This window comes from Manihot esculenta, chromosome 14, assembly GCF_001659605.2.
Source record: "Manihot esculenta cultivar AM560-2 chromosome 14, M.esculenta_v8, whole genome shotgun sequence".
Taxonomy (NCBI): Eukaryota; Viridiplantae; Streptophyta; class Magnoliopsida; order Malpighiales; family Euphorbiaceae; genus Manihot; species Manihot esculenta.
This window is the reverse complement of record NC_035174.2, coordinates 2626837-2646153: the sequence shown is the minus strand read 5'-3', so window position 1 is coordinate 2646153 and position 19317 is coordinate 2626837. Positions and strand designations below refer to the sequence as shown.

General features: G+C 33.0%; 2 protein-coding genes across 2 annotated transcripts; one reads left to right on the top strand and one right to left on the bottom strand.

Annotated features, from left to right (window-relative positions):
• Positions 1 to 768: 768 nt before the first annotated feature.
• LOC110631286 (protein DETOXIFICATION 49) lies at positions 769 to 2523 on the top strand. The gene has a single exon (XM_021779056.2). It carries the CDS (start codon positions 808 to 810, stop codon positions 2446 to 2448), a length of 1641 nt encoding a protein of 546 aa, XP_021634748.1. The 5' UTR covers positions 769 to 807; the 3' UTR covers positions 2449 to 2523.
• A 12533-nt stretch (positions 2524 to 15056) lies between these two features.
• On the bottom strand, positions 15057 to 17376 carry LOC110600127 (BAG family molecular chaperone regulator 1). Its single transcript, XM_021736877.2, has 4 exons — positions 16369 to 17376; positions 15967 to 16223; positions 15728 to 15874; positions 15057 to 15620 (listed from the first exon to the last, which is right to left on the bottom strand). The coding sequence occupies exons 1-4, from the start codon at positions 16604 to 16606 to the stop codon at positions 15234 to 15236; spliced, it is 1029 nt and encodes a 342-aa protein (XP_021592569.1). The 5' UTR covers positions 16607 to 17376; the 3' UTR covers positions 15057 to 15233.
• Between the last annotated feature and the right edge of the window lie 1941 nt (positions 17377 to 19317).

The window sequence follows — 19317 nt, the reverse complement described above, 5'->3', positions numbered from 1 at the left end:
TATAAATATTATTTAAAATATATTTTTTATATTAAATTAATTATTTATATAAACAAATTCGGATAGTCAATACCTTTACATAAAATGCGAACGAATATTTTTTTAAATTTGAATAGATTTTAAATTCGATTATAACTATATAAATTCATTTTATTAGAATTTTATCGAATTTGAATATCAAAAATATTTAATTCGGTGTCTATGATCAAAATTAAACTTTGCAGAAGTAAATCATAAAATTCCAATGATAACATATTTTGCTATCAAACTAATTAACTTTGGGCCTTAATCTTTAAAAATTTATCTATGAGAGATATTAAAAAATAAAAAAACTATTTCAACTTTAAGAGCAAAATGAAAGAAAATGAGGGAGACCAGAAGAAAGCTTAGAAAGAGAGGATTGCAAATGTCATAAATTTTACAGCTAATATATTTTCATAGTAAGCTTGAAGCTTCTGATGAACTATCGTTTCTGGAGGTCCGGGCATTGAACCCATCATCAGAAATTTAATGAAGCTTTATTGGATTAATGAAGGCCGGGATAACCAACACTGCTTCTTTGGACTGACCATAAACTGGGGTATTAAAAAAATTTGAGTGGCACAATCAACTAAGCCGTCCAGCCACAAGACAACAGGGACAAGTCTTTTGGTGGCAATTCCCAATAATAAATTACTTAATCTTTTCTCATAAAGTTCAAAGCGGGCGTCTCCCGAAATCCTATAAAAACCCCCTGCTACACGTCCATTTTTAAACCCCCCCCAGTTCCTCTTCTCTCTCTCTCAAAACATTTTCCTTGTAATAACAATGTGCCACCGCCAGCCAAACTCCTCTGCCCTCTCCTCTAGATGCCCTTGCCTGCTCTCAATCAAGGACCCAGCAGAGTCTGACATACAAACCTTTTTGATACCCAAAAGCCCAGCACCGAAACAGCAGCAGCAGGAGGAACATGAACTGCCACCAGAATTACAGGAGCTACCACACAAGACCCACATCTCCCTTGCGATCGAAGAAGCCATGTCCATTGCTAAAATAGCCCTTCCTTTGATTCTCACTGGTCTTGTGCTCTACTCTCGCTCGATGATTTCTATGATGTTCCTTGGCCGCCTTGGCGACCTTGCTTTAGCCGGTGGTTCTCTTGCCATAGGCTTTGCTAACATAACTGGCTATTCTGTCTTATCTGGTCTTGCCATGGGAATGGAACCCATTTGTGGTCAATCTTTTGGAGCCCAAAAACACACCCTTCTTGGTCTCACCTTGCAAAGAACTATTCTTTTGCTACTAATGACTTCCTTACCCATTTCTTTTCTATGGCTAAACATGAAAAGAATTCTTCTATTTTGCGGCCAAGATTTGGCCATAGCCACAGAAGCACAGTCATTTCTTCTTTATTCTCTTCCTGACCTCTTAGCTCAATCCCTTCTACACCCATTGAGAATCTATCTCAGAACTCAATCCATAACATTGCCTTTAACATTTTGTGCTATTCTATCAATTCTTCTACACATACCCATAAATTATCTTCTTGTAACACACCTTAACTTAGGGATCAAAGGTGTTGCTCTTAGCGGGGTATGGACTAACTTCAACTTTGTAGGCTCTTTGATCATCTATATCTTTATCTCCGGTGTCCAGGAAAAGACATGGGGCGGATTTTCAAGAGAGTGCCTTAAAGAATGGAAAACTCTCTTGAACTTGGCCATTCCAAGCTGCATCTCAGTATGTCTTGAATGGTGGTGGTATGAAATCATGATTTTGCTATGCGGGCTGTTGTTAAACCCAAGAGCAACAGTTGCCTCTATCGGCATTTTGATTCAGACTACTTCACTAATCTACATATTCCCATCTTCTCTAGGCTTCAGCGTATCCACAAGAGTAAGTAATGAAATGGGTGGTAACCAGCCCAAGAAAGCAAAGCTCGCAGCCATTGTAGGCCTCTCTTGCAGCTTCGTTTTGGGCTTTTCAGCTCTAAGTTTTACAATTACAGTGAGGAAAATATGGGCTAGCATGTTCACACAAGATAAAGAGATAATTGCGTTAACATCACTTGTTTTGCCAATAATAGGATTGTGTGAGCTGGGGAACTGCCCACAAACAACTGGCTGTGGAGTGCTAAGAGGAACTGCTAGACCCAAAGTTGGGGCAAATATCAACTTGGGTTGCTTTTACCTTGTTGGTATGCCAGTAGCAGTGTGGTTAGCATTTTTTGTAGGATTTGATTTTGAAGGACTATGGCTAGGCCTATTGGCTGCGCAAGGCTCCTGTGTCGTGACCATGTTGGTAGTGATCTATTGCACAGATTGGGACTTTCAAGCCCAGAGAGCTAAAAAGCTCACCGGAAATCTGGGCGTTGTTGATGCTGGCAAAGAGATTGAGGAAAACAACTCATCTAAACCTGAAATCAAGGTGGATTCTTTATACTATTTTGGTGATCAGTCACCAGTTTAATTAATGTGTCCTTTTCTCTTTTTGCTGGGAGCATTTACTCTACATCTAATCAAATTCAATTTTGCTTTTTGAAAAGAGGAAAATATTTATCTAATTCACTATGGACCAAATTAATTATAAAATATAAATAAGTGAATTTTTCAAATACTTTTTTTCTTTCTTTTTTTCTAAATATCATGGGAGGCAGCTAAAGCCGCTTTATATATTGCACCGCTGTTTATTAAAGTTATACGTGTATAAACCAGTTCTAATTATTTCAAAGCTTTGATTAATCCACTAATTTTATTTGAATTCAATTCAAATTTAAATATAATCTTTACGTTCAATTTAAAGGAAAAGGAGATGTTCTATTGTGCAAAATTATTAGAGTGAAAGCCGGCAAACCTCTGAAAGCTAAAATGGAAAAAAAAAAAAAATACTACAAGGCTGTATAAGTGAATATTGAAATAAAATATTTAAATGAGTAAAATTAAACATTTTTTTTAACAAATGACCACATTTGAATTTGAAAAACAGGAGAACTTGACGATATATTTCAGTACCGCCATTGGTAAAACATTTATTTAATATTGCCATTGTATTACAAAGATTTTTTTAATGATAAATATTAGTAAAATGTTATTATACTTAATCTTGAGCTTCACTAATTAGTTCCTTCCACAAGGCTTCTGCTTGCATGCCGACAAGCTTTTCAAGAGTTCAAGTTCGACTTGCACATGTATGTGTTGTACATTTTCTTTAATCTTAAAATTGCAGTTTTTGTGGGGAAAATTAACCAAAATGCTACCTACGCATGCAGACAAATGACAAAATATATAATTAGTAGACGTTGATTACTTAAATTAATGGGAGAAAAGATGAAATTTGTCATGGAGCTATAGACCTAACCTAGGTGAAGTTAAAAAAAGATAAAAACTAAAAACAATGCATAGATATGGGTTTAAAATTAGGGTAGCCTGTCGGTTGGTTGAGCTATAACACACGACGTCTCAGCCGTTGCGGGCGGCCGGTTGCTTGATGGCGACCAATTCTCTACTTTTTCTCCCCTGAAATGGGAATCTTTTAATTACTAGTAAAGTAGCGAAAAAGAGAGAATATATGCAGATGCAGATGCATGTGCAAAGTCAATGGGGGGATTACTTAAAGAGTCATACTGAAGACTCCATTAAAGATAATTCCACTTAATAAATTTCTGTCGCTTTTTATGCTTAAGATCTCCAATCTTGGATTAAGGGAATCCGATTAATTGGAATTTTCTACGTGGTTTATATTCCATTAATTATACCTTAATTAATTATATATCTGTTGTAACCTTAAAAATCTTAAGAATAATTAGGTGTTAAGGGTTGACCCTCCATTATTTAATTACTGCCCTATTTAAATTAGGCCCCTCTCTCTTTCTTTCTTTTTAATTATTCATCCAGTTTCAGAATCATAAAACCCTAAAGCTAAAATAATAAAATTTGCTGAACTAGATTCGCTAATGTTTTCCTGGATCGACATTATAAGAAATTGCATTAACAAAAATAATCACCTTCTCAAGTCAACCTCTCTCCCCATGCTCTTCCATAAAATATGGGATACTCTCAACTTCCTTAAGCCAATAATAATATCATCTCCTGCAAGATTACCAGACCTTATTTATAAATTATTATTTATATTACTATTAAATTTTTTTTTTTGAAAAATTTAATTAATATCATCAGTCAATATGCATATTATGAAAAATAGTTCAATTTGAGGATGTCAATTAAATAATATAATCACTAACACTTAATGCCATTTTTTAATTAAGGAATGTATAATAAAACTATATATATGCTAAAACAAATGGAGTAGTCAGAGCCATATGGACTGCAGGATAAAAACTTCCTTTACTTTATGAGGAATAAATTTTTAGAAATACAAATAAATATATTGTCTATGTTTTAAGTAGGGATGTAAATGCACTAAACCATTCATGAGCTACTCGAGATTCGATTCAATAAAAACTCGATCGAGTTCGATTCGATTTCTAAACGAACCAAATTTGAGCTTAATTTTTAAGCTCGTTTAGTAAACGAGCCAAGTTTGAACTTCATAGTATTTGGCTCATTAAGATTTGTAAGTTCAGTTCGTTTCTAAATTCATGAGCAGGCTCGCGAATAGGCTCATGACCAGTCTTGTTAAGTAAGTTGAAATTATTATCATACGATAAATAAACTCAAACCCTACATATATTTTCATGAACCAAACCTAAATTTTTTAAAATTCATCTCTATATAGTTTAGTTACACTCACTTGTATATATTTGAACTATTAAGATTTAAAAATTCATCTTAATAAGTTTACGAGCTAATTTGTAAATATAATTATTTAATTAAATTTATTTTAATTTAAAATTTATTAATTTTAAACTAAAACTCATTATACACGTAAATAAATTGAATTACTCTTAAATAATTTGAGACTAAATTTGATAAAAATCCGACTCGTCTAAGCTCGTTTACTAAACGAGTCAGCTCGAGATTGAAATGAATAAAACTTAAACTTCTTAATATTAGACTCAAGTTAGAAATGAATAAAACTTGAATTCAATTCGAATTTAAAAAAATTTTAACGAATTAAGTTTGAACTTTTTAAAACTCGATTCAGCTCGTTTATATCTCTAATTTTAAAAGGATTTTGATTAAAGTTTAAATTTAAATTTTTTAAATATTTTTGAATTAAAAACTAATCAGCACGCAAAGACAAATCAATTCAAATTTTATTAGAAATTAAAATTAAAAAAAATTGATTTATATATTAGATAAAGACATTAATTACTAGAATAAAGAAAAATATGTATTTATGATTTTTTATATATATAATTAACTCAATGTATAGTTTGAGCTCATAACTTGCGGTTTTAAAATTATTTAAGTTTTATTGAGTTGATCAGTATTTATGATGATTTTTTTTTTTAAAGAAAAAGTTGTAATCCTGGCAATTCATTGTCTGCGGAAAAATACGTGGGAGAGAGAAGGGCAGTCCAGCAAAAATGAATAGGCAAATGGAATTTGACCAAATTTAGTATTGTTGCAGTTAGGGAGGCAAAGGAGCTGCAGTAATGGAGAAACTATTGATAGAGGCTAAAAGAAAACAAAAGTATGGTCATAGTCAAAAGGTAGGCGGAACCCTTTCAAGGAGACAAGACGGCGCACGTAACAAGCCTCCACGCTTGGATAAACCCCACCCCCGACCCTTGTTTTCGGATAACTGGAACTATTTTCTTTAAAAAAGAAAAAGAAAGAGAGTTTACATGGCCCCAGACCCCCAGTTCCGTGTCACTTTGGGCCTCTTGGTGACCATGACGCAGTACTGTGCATAGATGCTTATCAGAATCTTAAAACACACACGTAATGGATCTTCAATTTTTCAATTACACGTTTCAATTCTGATTCTTTTCATTGTTTTTCTTTCGGGGGAACATGTTCTTTATCTTCAAACCATGCATGCATGAACTAAGTATGTTGCAACTTGGAACCAAAATTTCCTTTGTGGAATAAAAAGCGGAAAATATTATTGAATCTGACTCACTCTTTTGAATATTTTTACCTCCGAATATGAAAATAAAATATTATAATAATGCTTGGAACCCACCACATGTTTTATGTGTATTAATCTAATAAAATCTTTTAAAATATTAATTTAATTAAATCCTTTTATCCACTTTGGTTTCATGAATCAATTGCATGCTTATCTGAAGGATTTTCCTATCTTAAGGAGGAATTAAAGTTAACTAACGCCATATCACTTCATGCCTCATACCTATCCACAATATGCAAATATTATGTATAAAAAGATTATGAATATCCTCGAGAGGAATAAAATAAAAAAAAGATATGTGTCTTCAATGTGAATTTCCTTGGCTAAAGCCTGGAATTAGTGTGTAGCAATCACTAGGACCATTTCCTTACAATCTTCAAAGCATACTCCTGTTTCAAAAACACAAGGCAGACTAATGAAATGTGATATTCCTGTGTCAGTTAGAAAATGGTTAACATTGAACTTGAAAGTTGAAAACCGACCAACAGATGCTTTGAAAGTCAAAAAATATTACAAGTGCAACAAACCTAAAACCATTACTATTATATATATATTCTTGTCTCAGGCCTCACTCACCCACCCACCGTTCACGCGCCGACGTTGTGTACTTTTGCAACACCTAAGCTAGCTTTACTGGTGGCTGTGCGTAGGGGCTGCTTAAAGTCTTGGTTATGAATGATTCATCAGACCGAAAGCTTTGTCATCTTCTGTTTTTAACTCGCATATATTCATTCTAAAAGTAACATGTAATATTTATCCTAAGGAGTTTCAATTATATATGTTAAAAAAGCATTCAAAGCAACACGCACCACCTTTACTTTCTGCAATGTTGGAAAACTGGAGACTCCAACTAAATTCAACTTGTCTAGTTCATTGCATCCATATCATCAACCCAATAGCAAGTATCATCAACCCAATAGAATACTTGCTAAAGTAGCAGAAAACAATCTTGCTTAATATCACGGCCGAATATTCTTATCTTATCGAAATATAAAAGGATGATTAAGAATCCATGTCACTGACCACATCAGATTGAGTTCTTAAGAAAGTTATGTACATATGGATTGGTTTTTCTTTTCAGAAAAGAAGGGGAAAAAAAAAGCCTTTAGCTTTCAGATAGAGCAATGGCGTCACACCTCACAAAATCAGTTTCGTGGGAGTTACTCAGTTGGGTCAGATTCAGAAAGATAAAATTTTGAGAGGGACTTGAATGTGATCATTGTCATTGATTATATCTTAGCTTATCTTTAAGGTGATAAATGGCAACAGCTCCCTCTCCCGGGGACATACGATAGGATAAAGAAGAATCATTCTACCTTAAATATTTAAATATAGTATAAAATAATTATAAAGTAATTAAAATTTTTCACATGACAATACTATATAATTTTTTTTGAAGCATGTCTATCATATATGATGCAATTTTTGTAGAATATTCCTCGGACTATGAACAGAGAGAAGAATACATGTCCGAGATCTAGGCTCGGTCGACGGCATACAAGAGACAAGGTTTCGCAGCCTAGGCCCAGGATTCCGTGTCGAAAATTTGCATGTAATTCTTTCAGTCTGCATGCAGTTGGAAATTAACGTCACATAAATACACTGATTCTTTCCTAATTTTAGACAATCTATATTAAGTCAAAAGAATGGGTGAGCTTTCAAATTTGACGGTATTACGCATTGAAATTAATTTTTGAGAATCTAGGCATGGACTTTGCTTGTTGTTTTAACTGTTTTATCAATATATAGGTTTTTTTTTTTTCCTTTTAGAAATAATAAACTATTTTCATTCAGTCATATTAAAATTAATTTTCAAAATTTAAAGATTTTAGATTCAAATTGTATTTCAAAATTAAATGAAAAGATTTCAGCTTACATTCAATAATTGCAACTAAAAATATTCTTGTTTAAGAAGTACATATGCATTACATAGTGCATACGTAGAATTCACGAGAATGATGAAGGGAAATTAAATAATTAAAAGTGGTAATAGTAAGGTGATAAAAGTCTAAACCCACCCACCCAACAGCATAAATTAACATTCAACTTTAAAGTGCTAATTAATCTTTTTGGACAAGTTGGACGTTACGTTAAAGAAGTTAATAAAAATGATGCTGTCTGCATTAAGGCTTTTTTTTTTGTATGTGGCATAAAGTTGGCTGGTAAAGAAGTTGATAAATATATTCTTTACTAGAGATGATATAACAAAAGCCAGTTTTGAGAATAAGATTGAATTGAAGTCCTTGTTGATTTGAGTCTCGCCCTTCGCATTCTGGGCCTTCACAAATTATACAAATACTTGGGCGATAATTGCTTTTGTATGGATGGTGGAAGAGAATTATCGGGCCCCTGGAGCTGGAGGTCATCTGAAAGTCCAAGCAATTTTCATGGGCTTTAAAGGTAGTTGTATAGGCCCAGGTAGGTTATGAACACAACCTGATTATTTAGATCCGTGAATCCATATCTCCTCTTAGGTTTCAAGCAACGTTGGAGGAAAGAGGTAATGTCCTCTCAAATTGGCTGTGGCTGGCTATATCTTGGAGTAGCCCAGGTGTCCACCGACCACTTAGCCATGTTTGACGAGCGTGGTGGGGTCTTGGGCTATACCCCACCTTCAATGACAGTCTTAACAATCAGCATGGATATTTTGATGGAGATTTATATTATCAGCATTTCGATACTTCCAGGGATGATAGTTTCAACATTTTAAGGTGGCTCAATATAGACATAGTGGCAAGCTCTTAACCAAAATTTAGAACATAACCAAGTTGTTTGTTGGATGCCTGATGCTTGCAACATAATAAAAATGAGAGGATTTCTACCCGCACTCACAGGCCAGAGTGGTTCATAAGAATGATTTTTTTTTTTTATTACACCAAGTATTATCAACTTTGCACAGAATTATCTATTAAAGGGTCATTAAAAATAAAATTATTTTTTAATGTTTGATACATGCATATATATATTTATTTTTATTATCTAAATTTTGATAATATGATAATTTATTTCGAATAGTTATAAATTAAAAATTTTTTTTCTCGTTCGACTTGCATATAAAACAAAACTCATGAATTTAAGAAAAGTAAAATGCTGACAAAAAATAAATATCGAAAAGATAGAGATAATGGGATTTTATTCATGGTTGATCCACCTCTCACTAATCTGTGATTGGTAATTATACTAAACCACTTCTTTTCAAAACACTGAATTTTTATATTTGATTATTCTTTGCAAAAATTCTCTCCAAACTTCAAAAGGGAGACTCTTTCAATTATCCTATATTTACTTTTCATTTTTAAGACTGGTTGTTTGAGAAAAATAATTTATATTTAAAAAAATATTTTTCATATGCAAAATATTTTTTCACGTAAATTATTTTAAAAAATAATTTATTTTTTATTATTTAATAATAATACTGAAAATATAAAATATTAAAAATTTATATATAATAGTGTTCATTATATTCTCAAAATTCATAAAAGATTTGAAATTTTTAAAGGATAAAGTTATTCTACTTTTACTTATTAAAATATTTTTTATTACCTAATTAGAATTCACGTTAAAAAATATAAAAATATATGTTTTAGAAAAAATATTTAAATCTAAATTTGCAACCTTTTTGTAAATGTTGTTTACCTTTATACTAATTATTTTTTTCATGACAGAATTTGATGTAAATTATAACACCTTTTATCCTATTAAAATATCTCCTGTAAAGTTTTAGTCATACTTCTTAAAATTTATTTGGTATCGGTATTAATAAATTTTATTCAATAAATAATTAGTTATGGTATAATTAATACACTCTGTTCCGAATGTTTCGAATATACTATTACTGTGTCCAATTTGAATTTACTTGCAATTTACATCATCTCACCTACAGATTCAAAATTTGGTCAATTTATGAAAGTTTAACTCTTTACTTCAACTTTTATTTGGTATATCTTAGACCTAATTTCAATAACTATACGATAAGTTGTGATACTAACACATACTACTCTGTTAAAACTTATCCTGCCAGATTTACATTTTTAACTTTCATGTTTGGTTTTTTTATTTCAAACCTTTAAGATATAAATTAACATAGGTGAAAGAACATCGAAGGGAAAAAAAATAGCTAGAGAGTAGAAATGGAAAAAAAAATTTAAAAAAGATTTAATATTTGTATGATTTTTTATTTCCCTTTAGTCTTCCTATAGTCTTCCTATAGATATGTGAAGTTAGGGATTGATTTTACTTGTCGAAAATATTACTTTGATTGTATAAATATGTTATATGAAAGTTAAAATGGTGATTGATAGGGTAAGGAGTGTTATATAAATATCTTATTAAAATTTTTTTTTTATATTCTTAATTTGACTTTAGAGTTAAAATCACAATTTCCGTCTTGTTTGATTGCTTTTATATTTCTAAAATTACTCAATAAAAGTAAACGTTTACATGTTAAGATAGAGATGCAAATACATTTTTAAATGCTTTTACGGGGTGGCCCATTTGTAGACGCATTATACTTAAAACACATCTCTCAATAAATAGTATAAAAATATGCACTAATTATAACTAATCTCTAGCCCATGTATATATGAAAATCAAGGGTATTTGTTTCATTAATGAAATTAAACTTTTGAATTCATTCAAAAAAAAAATATCAATACAGTATAAATCAATTATGTTTGAATTGATTCTTAACGCACGAAATGCGGGATAGTATATTGTCCAACAATCGAGTTGATTTTCGGATGGTTAAGCCAACTTCTGCTTATTACACTTAGAATAGTTAATTAAAATTTGATTTAGATTATGTAAGTAAAGTTTAAAATAGCAACATGTTTTCATAATTAGAAATAAGTTTAGACATATCTATATATGTTGAATAAGTCTATCTGATATTTTTTTTTTTTTTAATTTTCTAAAGGGAGAATCTCTCTGGGAGTCGAGTCTCTAAACCTCTATCGCTTGTCAATTTTTCCCCATCTCATTGAGTAAAAAAAGCCTCTTTTATTGTCGGAAAAATGAGTTTCTTTTTTATCTCTAGATAGACGATACTTTTATTATTTTTTATATATTCTTTTTATTTTTATTTTTTTTATCGATGGACCGTATTTTTTTAAGGGGTCTTTAATACCTATTTTTTCTAGCCTTGATTTTCTTTTACATGCAGGAAATAATTGTCGCTCTTTAATTTGTGAGCTTATATAGGTAAAAAAAAGTCATATTTAGAGTTTGCCTTAATTAAGTGAAAATCAAGAAGTTCAGGCTAATTTACAATATTGGAGATCTATTGTAAACGAGGCGAGACTTTTGAACTTTGACGGAATAAGTTGGCTGAGCGGACGAAACTTGTAGAAGTTGACGCTAGGCGGGACGACCTGCCAAGCGGGATGAATTGCGGAGTGGACGAGCGTTGTGAAGTACGCGAGGCTGGTTGGGACCAAAGAACGTCCAGAAGCTCAGAGGGGCCACAGAGTGCTCAGGAGCTCGAAATGACTAGAAAGTGCCCAAGAGCTCACAAGATTAAAGATGCTCGAAAGCTCGAATGCTTGCTAAGACAGGAAAGATGCCCGGAAGCTCAAAGGCTTGCCAATGCTGTAGTAGCCAAGAAGCCCGGAACCTCACCAAGCATAAACAGACAAGAGCACGGGTGAAGCACACCGAACATGAAGATCCTACCGTTACACATGGCAGGTCCGTGTAGTCTTCTATTTCTCCGCAAAAGAGTAGATGGGCCATTTTCTATAGAATTCTTGTACCGACATCCTCCTAGCAGCAACCAAAATATTTTAGAGCAATTGGACCAAATGGGAAAATGAAAAAAAAATCATTGAATAACTTATCTCTACCCTTATAAGACTGGGAAATTTTCTATTTTTGATTTTGTTTTTTAAATTAATGATAGCCAAGTATAAAAAAGGTGGGGAAGTCTATAAAACCCCACCTATCCATTCCATTTAAGAACAAAGAGTGAAATGGCTTTACATACACAGCCCGCTGAAACCACTTGCAAGAGAAAGTGTGTAGAAAGAGAGAGTGTGTAAGGAGAGTTCCTGTGCCAAAATTAAATTGTGTCCTTGTAGCCTTGTAAAATTATAATTTAATCATTGTACTTTTATTTAGTAAATTAAAGCCTCCCTTTTGCAACTTTTGTGTACCAACTTTCTTCCTTGTACCCTTTCTTCTTTATGCCCTTGTGACTATTTAGCATTCGTTGTTGCCATTCTTTTGGTTAGTTCAACTTAATTCAAATATTTTGTTGAGCTACTTTTGTTGGTGTGAGGCTGACTTCATTTATCAAGCTAATTTGCAAGAGACTTGACATAATGCGCAGATTGGCGTTGCTTTCACCCTTCTGTTATTCCGATGTTGGTCTACAAGGAGGCTTGTGAAGCAGAACCTTGAATGACGTGTTTTGTATCACTGAAAAGCTCTTCGTTTACCTTCATCGGTGCGATTGCTTGATCTATGGTGGGATCTCCTTTTTGATAAGAAAATAAGTTTGGTTATGCTTTCGTTGTTTTTATAATAGAATCGATTCAACTGCCTCTTTGCCTCTCTCAGCTGTTCTTCTCAGTTTCTCCCTCACCGGCGGCGCTGCAAGCTTCTTTGGTTAGGTTGCTAGGGTTTCGCAGTTCAAGGGCTTGGGGCTGATGTCTCCTTTTGGATTGGTTTGGGCTTTCTTTGTTAGGGGGCGCTGGGGTATTTGTAAGGGGCTTTAGGCTTTTGGGTTAGGCAGCTGGTGGTTTGCAGTAGTTCATAGGCCTATACTGTTTCTTCTCTATACGATGTATTCTTACTTTTGGAAATCTGATCTTAATTTTTTAGCAAAATATATTCAAGTATTAATTTTTTTAATAATAAAATATTATTCTTTTGTAATATTTAAATATTAAATTGTATATAATACTTTTAATAAAAATAAAAATAAATGATAAAAACTAAGAAAAATAGAGATTTAAAGTAGAAATTTATTTTTTTTAAAAGTAAAATTACTGATTGTATTAATAAAATCTTATCAAATAAAGAGGGATATTATTTCAAATAGAGAGACAATTATATCTGATAAATTCTCTAGCCAAAATATGAGCAGTTAGAGTAATATTATGACAAATCCATCCAACAGAAATATCAATTCTAGAGTATAACAAAGATTTATAATTATTCAAAATTAAATTTCTACATAACATAATTTGACAAAAATTATTCTAAGTGACTGTCTAAATCTCTGCATAAGATAATTTGACAAAAATATTTCTCCTTTTTCATCTCTCAAGCATAAATTATTAAAATCTGCCGAATAAAACCACGGAAGAAAGTTTCTACAAGATAAAACTCGAATAAAGTTTCTACAAGATAAAATTCAAATAAAGTTTCAAAACTGACGTCGTCATTGCGATTCTGAAAACCCATAATAATTAGTAAACCTCCATTGAACATTACCTTTTGAAATAATCGAATCAATAAAATTTGAAGAAAAATCAACCACAAAAACAGATCCATAACTCTTCCATTTTAACGAAAGGTCTCTTATTAATTCTTGTCTATTGATTGAGAAGCAACTATCAAAATGTAAAAAATTACGAAAAAATTTCATACGAGAACTAATAGTTTTTATTTCCATCAAAAATAAAATGTCCAACTTGTAATTAGAAACCAATCCGAGGATTGCCTCCATAAATTTGTAAAAAAAGTCTGTATATTCTGAAAATTGTCTGGATTGTACGTGAGAAACATCCTCACCATACAGAAATTATAAGTGACGATTGGAATATCTCTGGAACTCTTAATAGGAACAACAATATCTTCTTTTTTATCGATAGTCAATTGACGCAGATCGTCTTTTATGGGAAGGAAAAAGAAGAAGTTAGATTTAAAAAAGAGAAAAAATCGAGAATATCGAGTTATAAAGGACCACATAGGAAAAATTGCATCGTTACTTTAAATTGTAAGTACAAACTCATTTAAAATTAATATTTTAGTATGTTATGGTATATTTTTGCCTTAAATTTAAAATTATAGACTTGTTTAATAAAAAAAATTAAAATAAATTTATTTGTCCCCAATAAAAATATGGAAACGAATTTGAACTGATTTCCTTTCATAATCATACCATCATTCTACCGCTAAGTTTTGGAAGCGCAGTTTACTTTTAGTACAATTTCATTGGAACTTTACCTTTCTTCTTCCAAATTAAGTATCCTAATCTAATAAAGTCACATCTAAAGATCTTGAAAGCCAAAGAGTCCAAAGACAAAGTTACATTGAACACCCAATGAAAAATGTCCTTTGTGCCTCCTCACTTCTCACTACTAAAGCCTATAGTACACCAGGTGATTCTTTCCAATCCAAATATAATATCATATATATCCTTTTGGGCAATTATTGTTTCTACTCCTAAAATAACATCATTAGCAACTTTGCACTTTCATTTTCTTTGCATCATATACCCAAGATAATCGCTTTCCTTTTTCTGCTTTCTTACCCTTTTTCAATAATTGGTTACTACTGCTGCTGTTGACAATGGCCAATTAAGGAGCTCAAAAATCCCAATACGCAATTGGATACCTCATGCCCTTGGTGGGTGGTAGCTATTATAGCCTTTGTAGGGAGGGAAGAGAAGAAGGCTTTCTAAAATTGGATTGATAACTTGCTTAAAATCTTTTGAAGTTTTGCTTAAACAAATCCATGGTTATCATTTCATCTACGCTTTACTACAAATTCGTCTCTCTATGATTGGTCAGGTTAGCTACTTGATAGCCATTACACCTTCCTTTTTGTCATTTTGTAGCCTCTACAGGAAGCAAGGTATCATAATAATTATTAATCATCAATCAACCACTACTGTTTCATTAATAAAAGAAACACAAGTGCCTCCACATTTATCAAATTGGGTAAAAATGCACTACACGTTCTTCCTCTGTCGAGTGACGAGTCCTAAACCCCAAGAGAGAAATCTTCACAGATTTAGGAATTCAGTGGTCTCTATCACTGTCTAAAACAGAACCATTCAAATGGAAAATGAATCTGTGAGTATGAGAGAGGACAAGTTTATGGTAATATGAACTATCGATCCCATTTATTTCTCGACTTGAATGGTAGATTTATAGAGGCTAACAAATCTAAATACATTAAAGAATGGAGATGATACCAAACCAACTGGAGACAAACTCAAAGCACATCCACACACATTGGAAGAAAACATCTAAGTGGCTGTAGCATAGAGCCTAGTTAAAGAAATCCCATGGGAACTTGGGTTGATGAACTGAATTATTATTATTATTTGTGGCTGATGTTGAGGTGGACGTGGATGCTGAAGTGACAGGCAATAATCCAGGGGCAGAATCAAAGATTTCCCATTGTGTAGTAACAACAACTGCCCCAGATGTTGAACTCTGCCGCTCATGATGATGGTTAGCCGGCAATTGCCTTGGTTGCTCCTCTTCTATTGGAATGAGTGGTTGTTCTTGAATTGGGGCTAGTCTCTGTCCATTTGAATTATGCTTTTGCTGATGCTGCATTGGTATCTGATTGCCATTGCCATTGCCATTAGCCATGGAGTTCTTCATCTTCAATATATCTAGAGTCTCTACATACTTCTGGACTCTTCTCACCTTCATGAAAATGGCAAAATTTATGAACCTCAATTTGGTGGCAAATTGTCTAAGGAGCAATTCAAGTACCGAAAAGGATTTATATGAACTTTAGGAATCGGAATTACCTGCATTTTCCTTTGTAATTTCACATCCCCATCAGCCATAATTCCATCCAATTTGAGCAATTGATTCATTAATAACTCAATCAAATTAAGCACAGTTTTTTCTGCTACTTTCCCTCCTTTAGAAATTACAGATTCAAGAGCCGAGACCTATTGGGTTTCACATTTCAAACATCAATATCGATATATAAGAAGATGAAACACACGCTTGGCATAATTTGAAGATTTTCAAAAGCAAATACCTGGCCGGCCAGCCTATCAACCTCGAGGCTGATTTCTGAGATGGATTTTGAAGCCTTCTCCATCTTAGCATTCCTTCTCATCTCAAGGAAACGTTTTTCTTGGCTAATTGGGTCCTCAACTAGCACAATCTTGGACTTGTCCTTCACTCCAGACATGTCAAGAAATGCATTTGAATCCCTCTCTTTGTCTTTGAAAAACAGCTTTTGGTCTTGATGGTGCAGTCCGGTTGGCCCTGTCAACATTTTCTTCAACTCCCCTGCACCCAAGCCAATTATATATCATCAATTACCACCTACAAAATTACAAATCCATTCTTGGCAGCTCTCTCAATCTAAATATTAGACCCCAGAAAAATTTAATTATTGTGGAGCTAAGGAGTTGAGAGATATTATGAAATTTACCAAATGTAGCTTGGGAATTAATACTGATTTCGTGATACGTTGACCCGTACTTAACCCTAACTCTTATTGTCGGAGGTGGGATAGAGCTCCGATCTGAGTCCGGGTTTCGCTTCTGTACCACCATTCCTCCTGGTCTAAGCTCCCACTCAGCCCCAGACTCACCTCCGCCACCGCCGCCAGCTCTTGAGCCGCCATTCATATGCGACAGCCCTGTCGGTTTAGTCTTCATTCTCATCATTTTTTAAAACGCCTTGTTGCTTGTATCGGTTGCAAAATTTAGGACACTTTTCAGGCAAAAGAGCCTCAGATCTCTAGGACTAGAAAGCGTGATTCTTGAAGATCTGTGTTAGAAATCATAGAGACTCATCTGAGACAAAGCTGTTCGACTCTGTTCCTGATAGAGTTTCAGACTGCTTCCACCACAGCATTACACGAGTCCAATCCCAACAGCCACGCGTACACGGAGAGAGAAAGAAAGAGCGCGTAAACTTCTAAAACCTTCCAGTTTTATTCTCCTTCTTTGCTGAATCAATGGCGTCTCTTAAAAGAAATAACTTCTGCCCATGAATGAATGAATCTTAAAACTCTTGCAATTCAAGAAAACTTAGCTCACCGGTTCCCCGGCTGCGGGAAAATTAAGAATCTGCCAATACCTTGTAATGAAGGAAGTGAATCCTAGATCTCTCCCAAAAAATGAAACCAGATAACTCAAACTCTTTCAAGAATGTTTATTTTCCTCCTCAAAAATCCGAACCAACAAAAGAAATAATAATAAGAATAACAACAACAATGACGAGAGTCTAACTTTCTACAAATTTTTTCCCAAGAAAGAACAGAAGAAAAATCAATGTGGAGTCAAAATCAAAGAATATGGGATTTCAATGTGGAATTATTCTCTCTCCCTCTTACTTTGCTGTTCTGGAGATTTCACAGAGGAGGGAAAAAAATAAAAACAAAAGAAAAAGAATATAAAACGAGTGGACAGCTAACTGAGCTGTTGTTCTGGCTTCAGGACTATATATATACTTTATATTGATACAAATAATTTATGTATTATCGGAGAATATTTTATGTTTTTTTTTTTTAAGAAAAAAGAAAATAAAGAAGGCCGCCAATGCAAACTATTTAAAGGTTAAAAAACGGAGGAGAAAGTTTGGGTCTTTCACCGAACTAATGCTACGTGTTGAACACATCCGGGTCTATGTGCACTCTTTATAGGGCTTTGCTTTCTAAATAGTCCACGTGTATATGATGGGGGCATATACGGGAATTTGCAACAGCCCAATCATCGTCTTGTTGTCCATGTGTCAGCTAAGCGGAGAAGTGAGCTTTAGTTAAACTTTTTTTTCTTTTTCTTTTTCTTTTGGAAGAAACTTAAACAGTAAAGATGGCTTAGTCGGGATATTATGTTGGTACCAACAATGTCTAAACCGGTGACGTTTCGCTGTCGCTTGGTTCACACATGCGGCACGTGCCATGCCACCGTCTTAAAAGGTTAAACCATAACCATAAATTAGTGATTAATTACTAACAGGTACCTTTGGTCGTACGGTTTATAAGTAATATTTAAATTTTGTAACCACAAAAAATACCTACTATTATTAGGCTAATAATTTCACCTAAGCTAAACGTCAGTCTATGATTCTGTTTGCGGTCCATCTAATCCATGCCAACTATCAGTGCCCACAAATTCGTGGCTTTTATTTGCCCAAGCTAAGGGTATGTGAAAAATCTAATGAACAATTGGACAGAAGCAAGCCTGCAAAGTGCACACTCAGCTAATGCTTCATCGCAAGCACACTGCCTTTTAATAATTTTGAAACAATTTAGATTTCCCCCCATTTTTTGAAAAAAAAAAAAAAAAAAAAAGGAGTATTAACTTGGGGGTCACTTTGGTCGGCCCTGCTGCAAGTGTTGGTTTACAAGTCAAGTATAAAGCTACAAAACTTGTTTTTCATTTGAAGGCTTTCCTTTGTCTTTTTACGACCCTTTTGGCTTTGAGAATTGGGAGGGCTCTCAATCTCTTCCTCATAAATTAAATATCTACCAGCTCGTGAAGGTGGGGTTGAAAATGTCATCTCAATAAAGAATGAGCCAACGCTCCAAACAGTGAAATGCTAATAAAATATGAAAAAGATCGACTTAAATTAAATTTATATAAATTAAAATATAAACTGATAATATGATCAATATAAAATTTTATATATCTATATAATATATTTATATATATTTAATATAAGTAAGAGTTATCTATAAAATAAACTATATATTTTTGATAATAATGTAGAGGTCAAGTAAAAAAAACAATGCATTCTGTTTTTATCTCATAAAAATGAAATTTCTTATATTTTTAATTTTTTTTCTTTTAAAATTACAGTGTTTTGAAAATATAAATTATGTAATTTTTATAGAATAATATAAATATAAATATATTAAGTGAAAAATAAAAGTAAGTTTATGTTTTTAAGACGAATGAAGTATTACAACAAAATTTATATTATTAATTAGTAAAAAATGGAAATATATAAACTAAATCTTTAAATATAAATATAAATATTAATTTGATAAATAATTGATTTATTTTCATATAAAATTAAATTTACAATAGCTATCCATTGAGGGAATTACACATTTGCAATTCACTAGTATCGGTTTCATCGTAAACGTATTCATTTCCATCAATTCTCCCAACGCTTTTTATTCAGCTCAGTCTTTCAAACACGTTCTTTTCAGTTTTCACTTCTCGCGCTCTCTCTCTCTCTCTCTCCTTGACTTTATTGTCCGCCACCGACAGTCCTACACGTGCAAGTGGAACGTGTGAAAGCTATACACGTGGCGATATCGAAGCCGTTGAGAAAGTCGTCCCACGTGGGAATAATTGGATGGATTATATTCTGTGCATACGTAGTTTGATTAAGACAATGCAACTTAATTGTGCATAAACAATTA

Coding starts and splice junctions, on each gene's coding strand:
- LOC110631286 (XM_021779056.2), top strand. CDS start 808: ATGTGCCACCGCCAGCCAAACTCCTCTGCCCTCTCCTCTAGATGCCCT.
- LOC110600127 (XM_021736877.2), bottom strand. CDS start 16,606: ATGATGAGAATGAAGACTAAACCGACAGGGCTGTCGCATATGAATGGC. Junction 16,224..16,368: donor TAATTCCCAAGCTACATTTG/GTAAATTTCATA, acceptor GCTTGGGTGCAG/GGGAGTTGAAGAAAATGTTG. Junction 15,875..15,966: donor TTGATAGGCTGGCCGGCCAG/GTATTTGCTTTT, acceptor GAAACCCAATAG/GTCTCGGCTCTTGAATCTGT.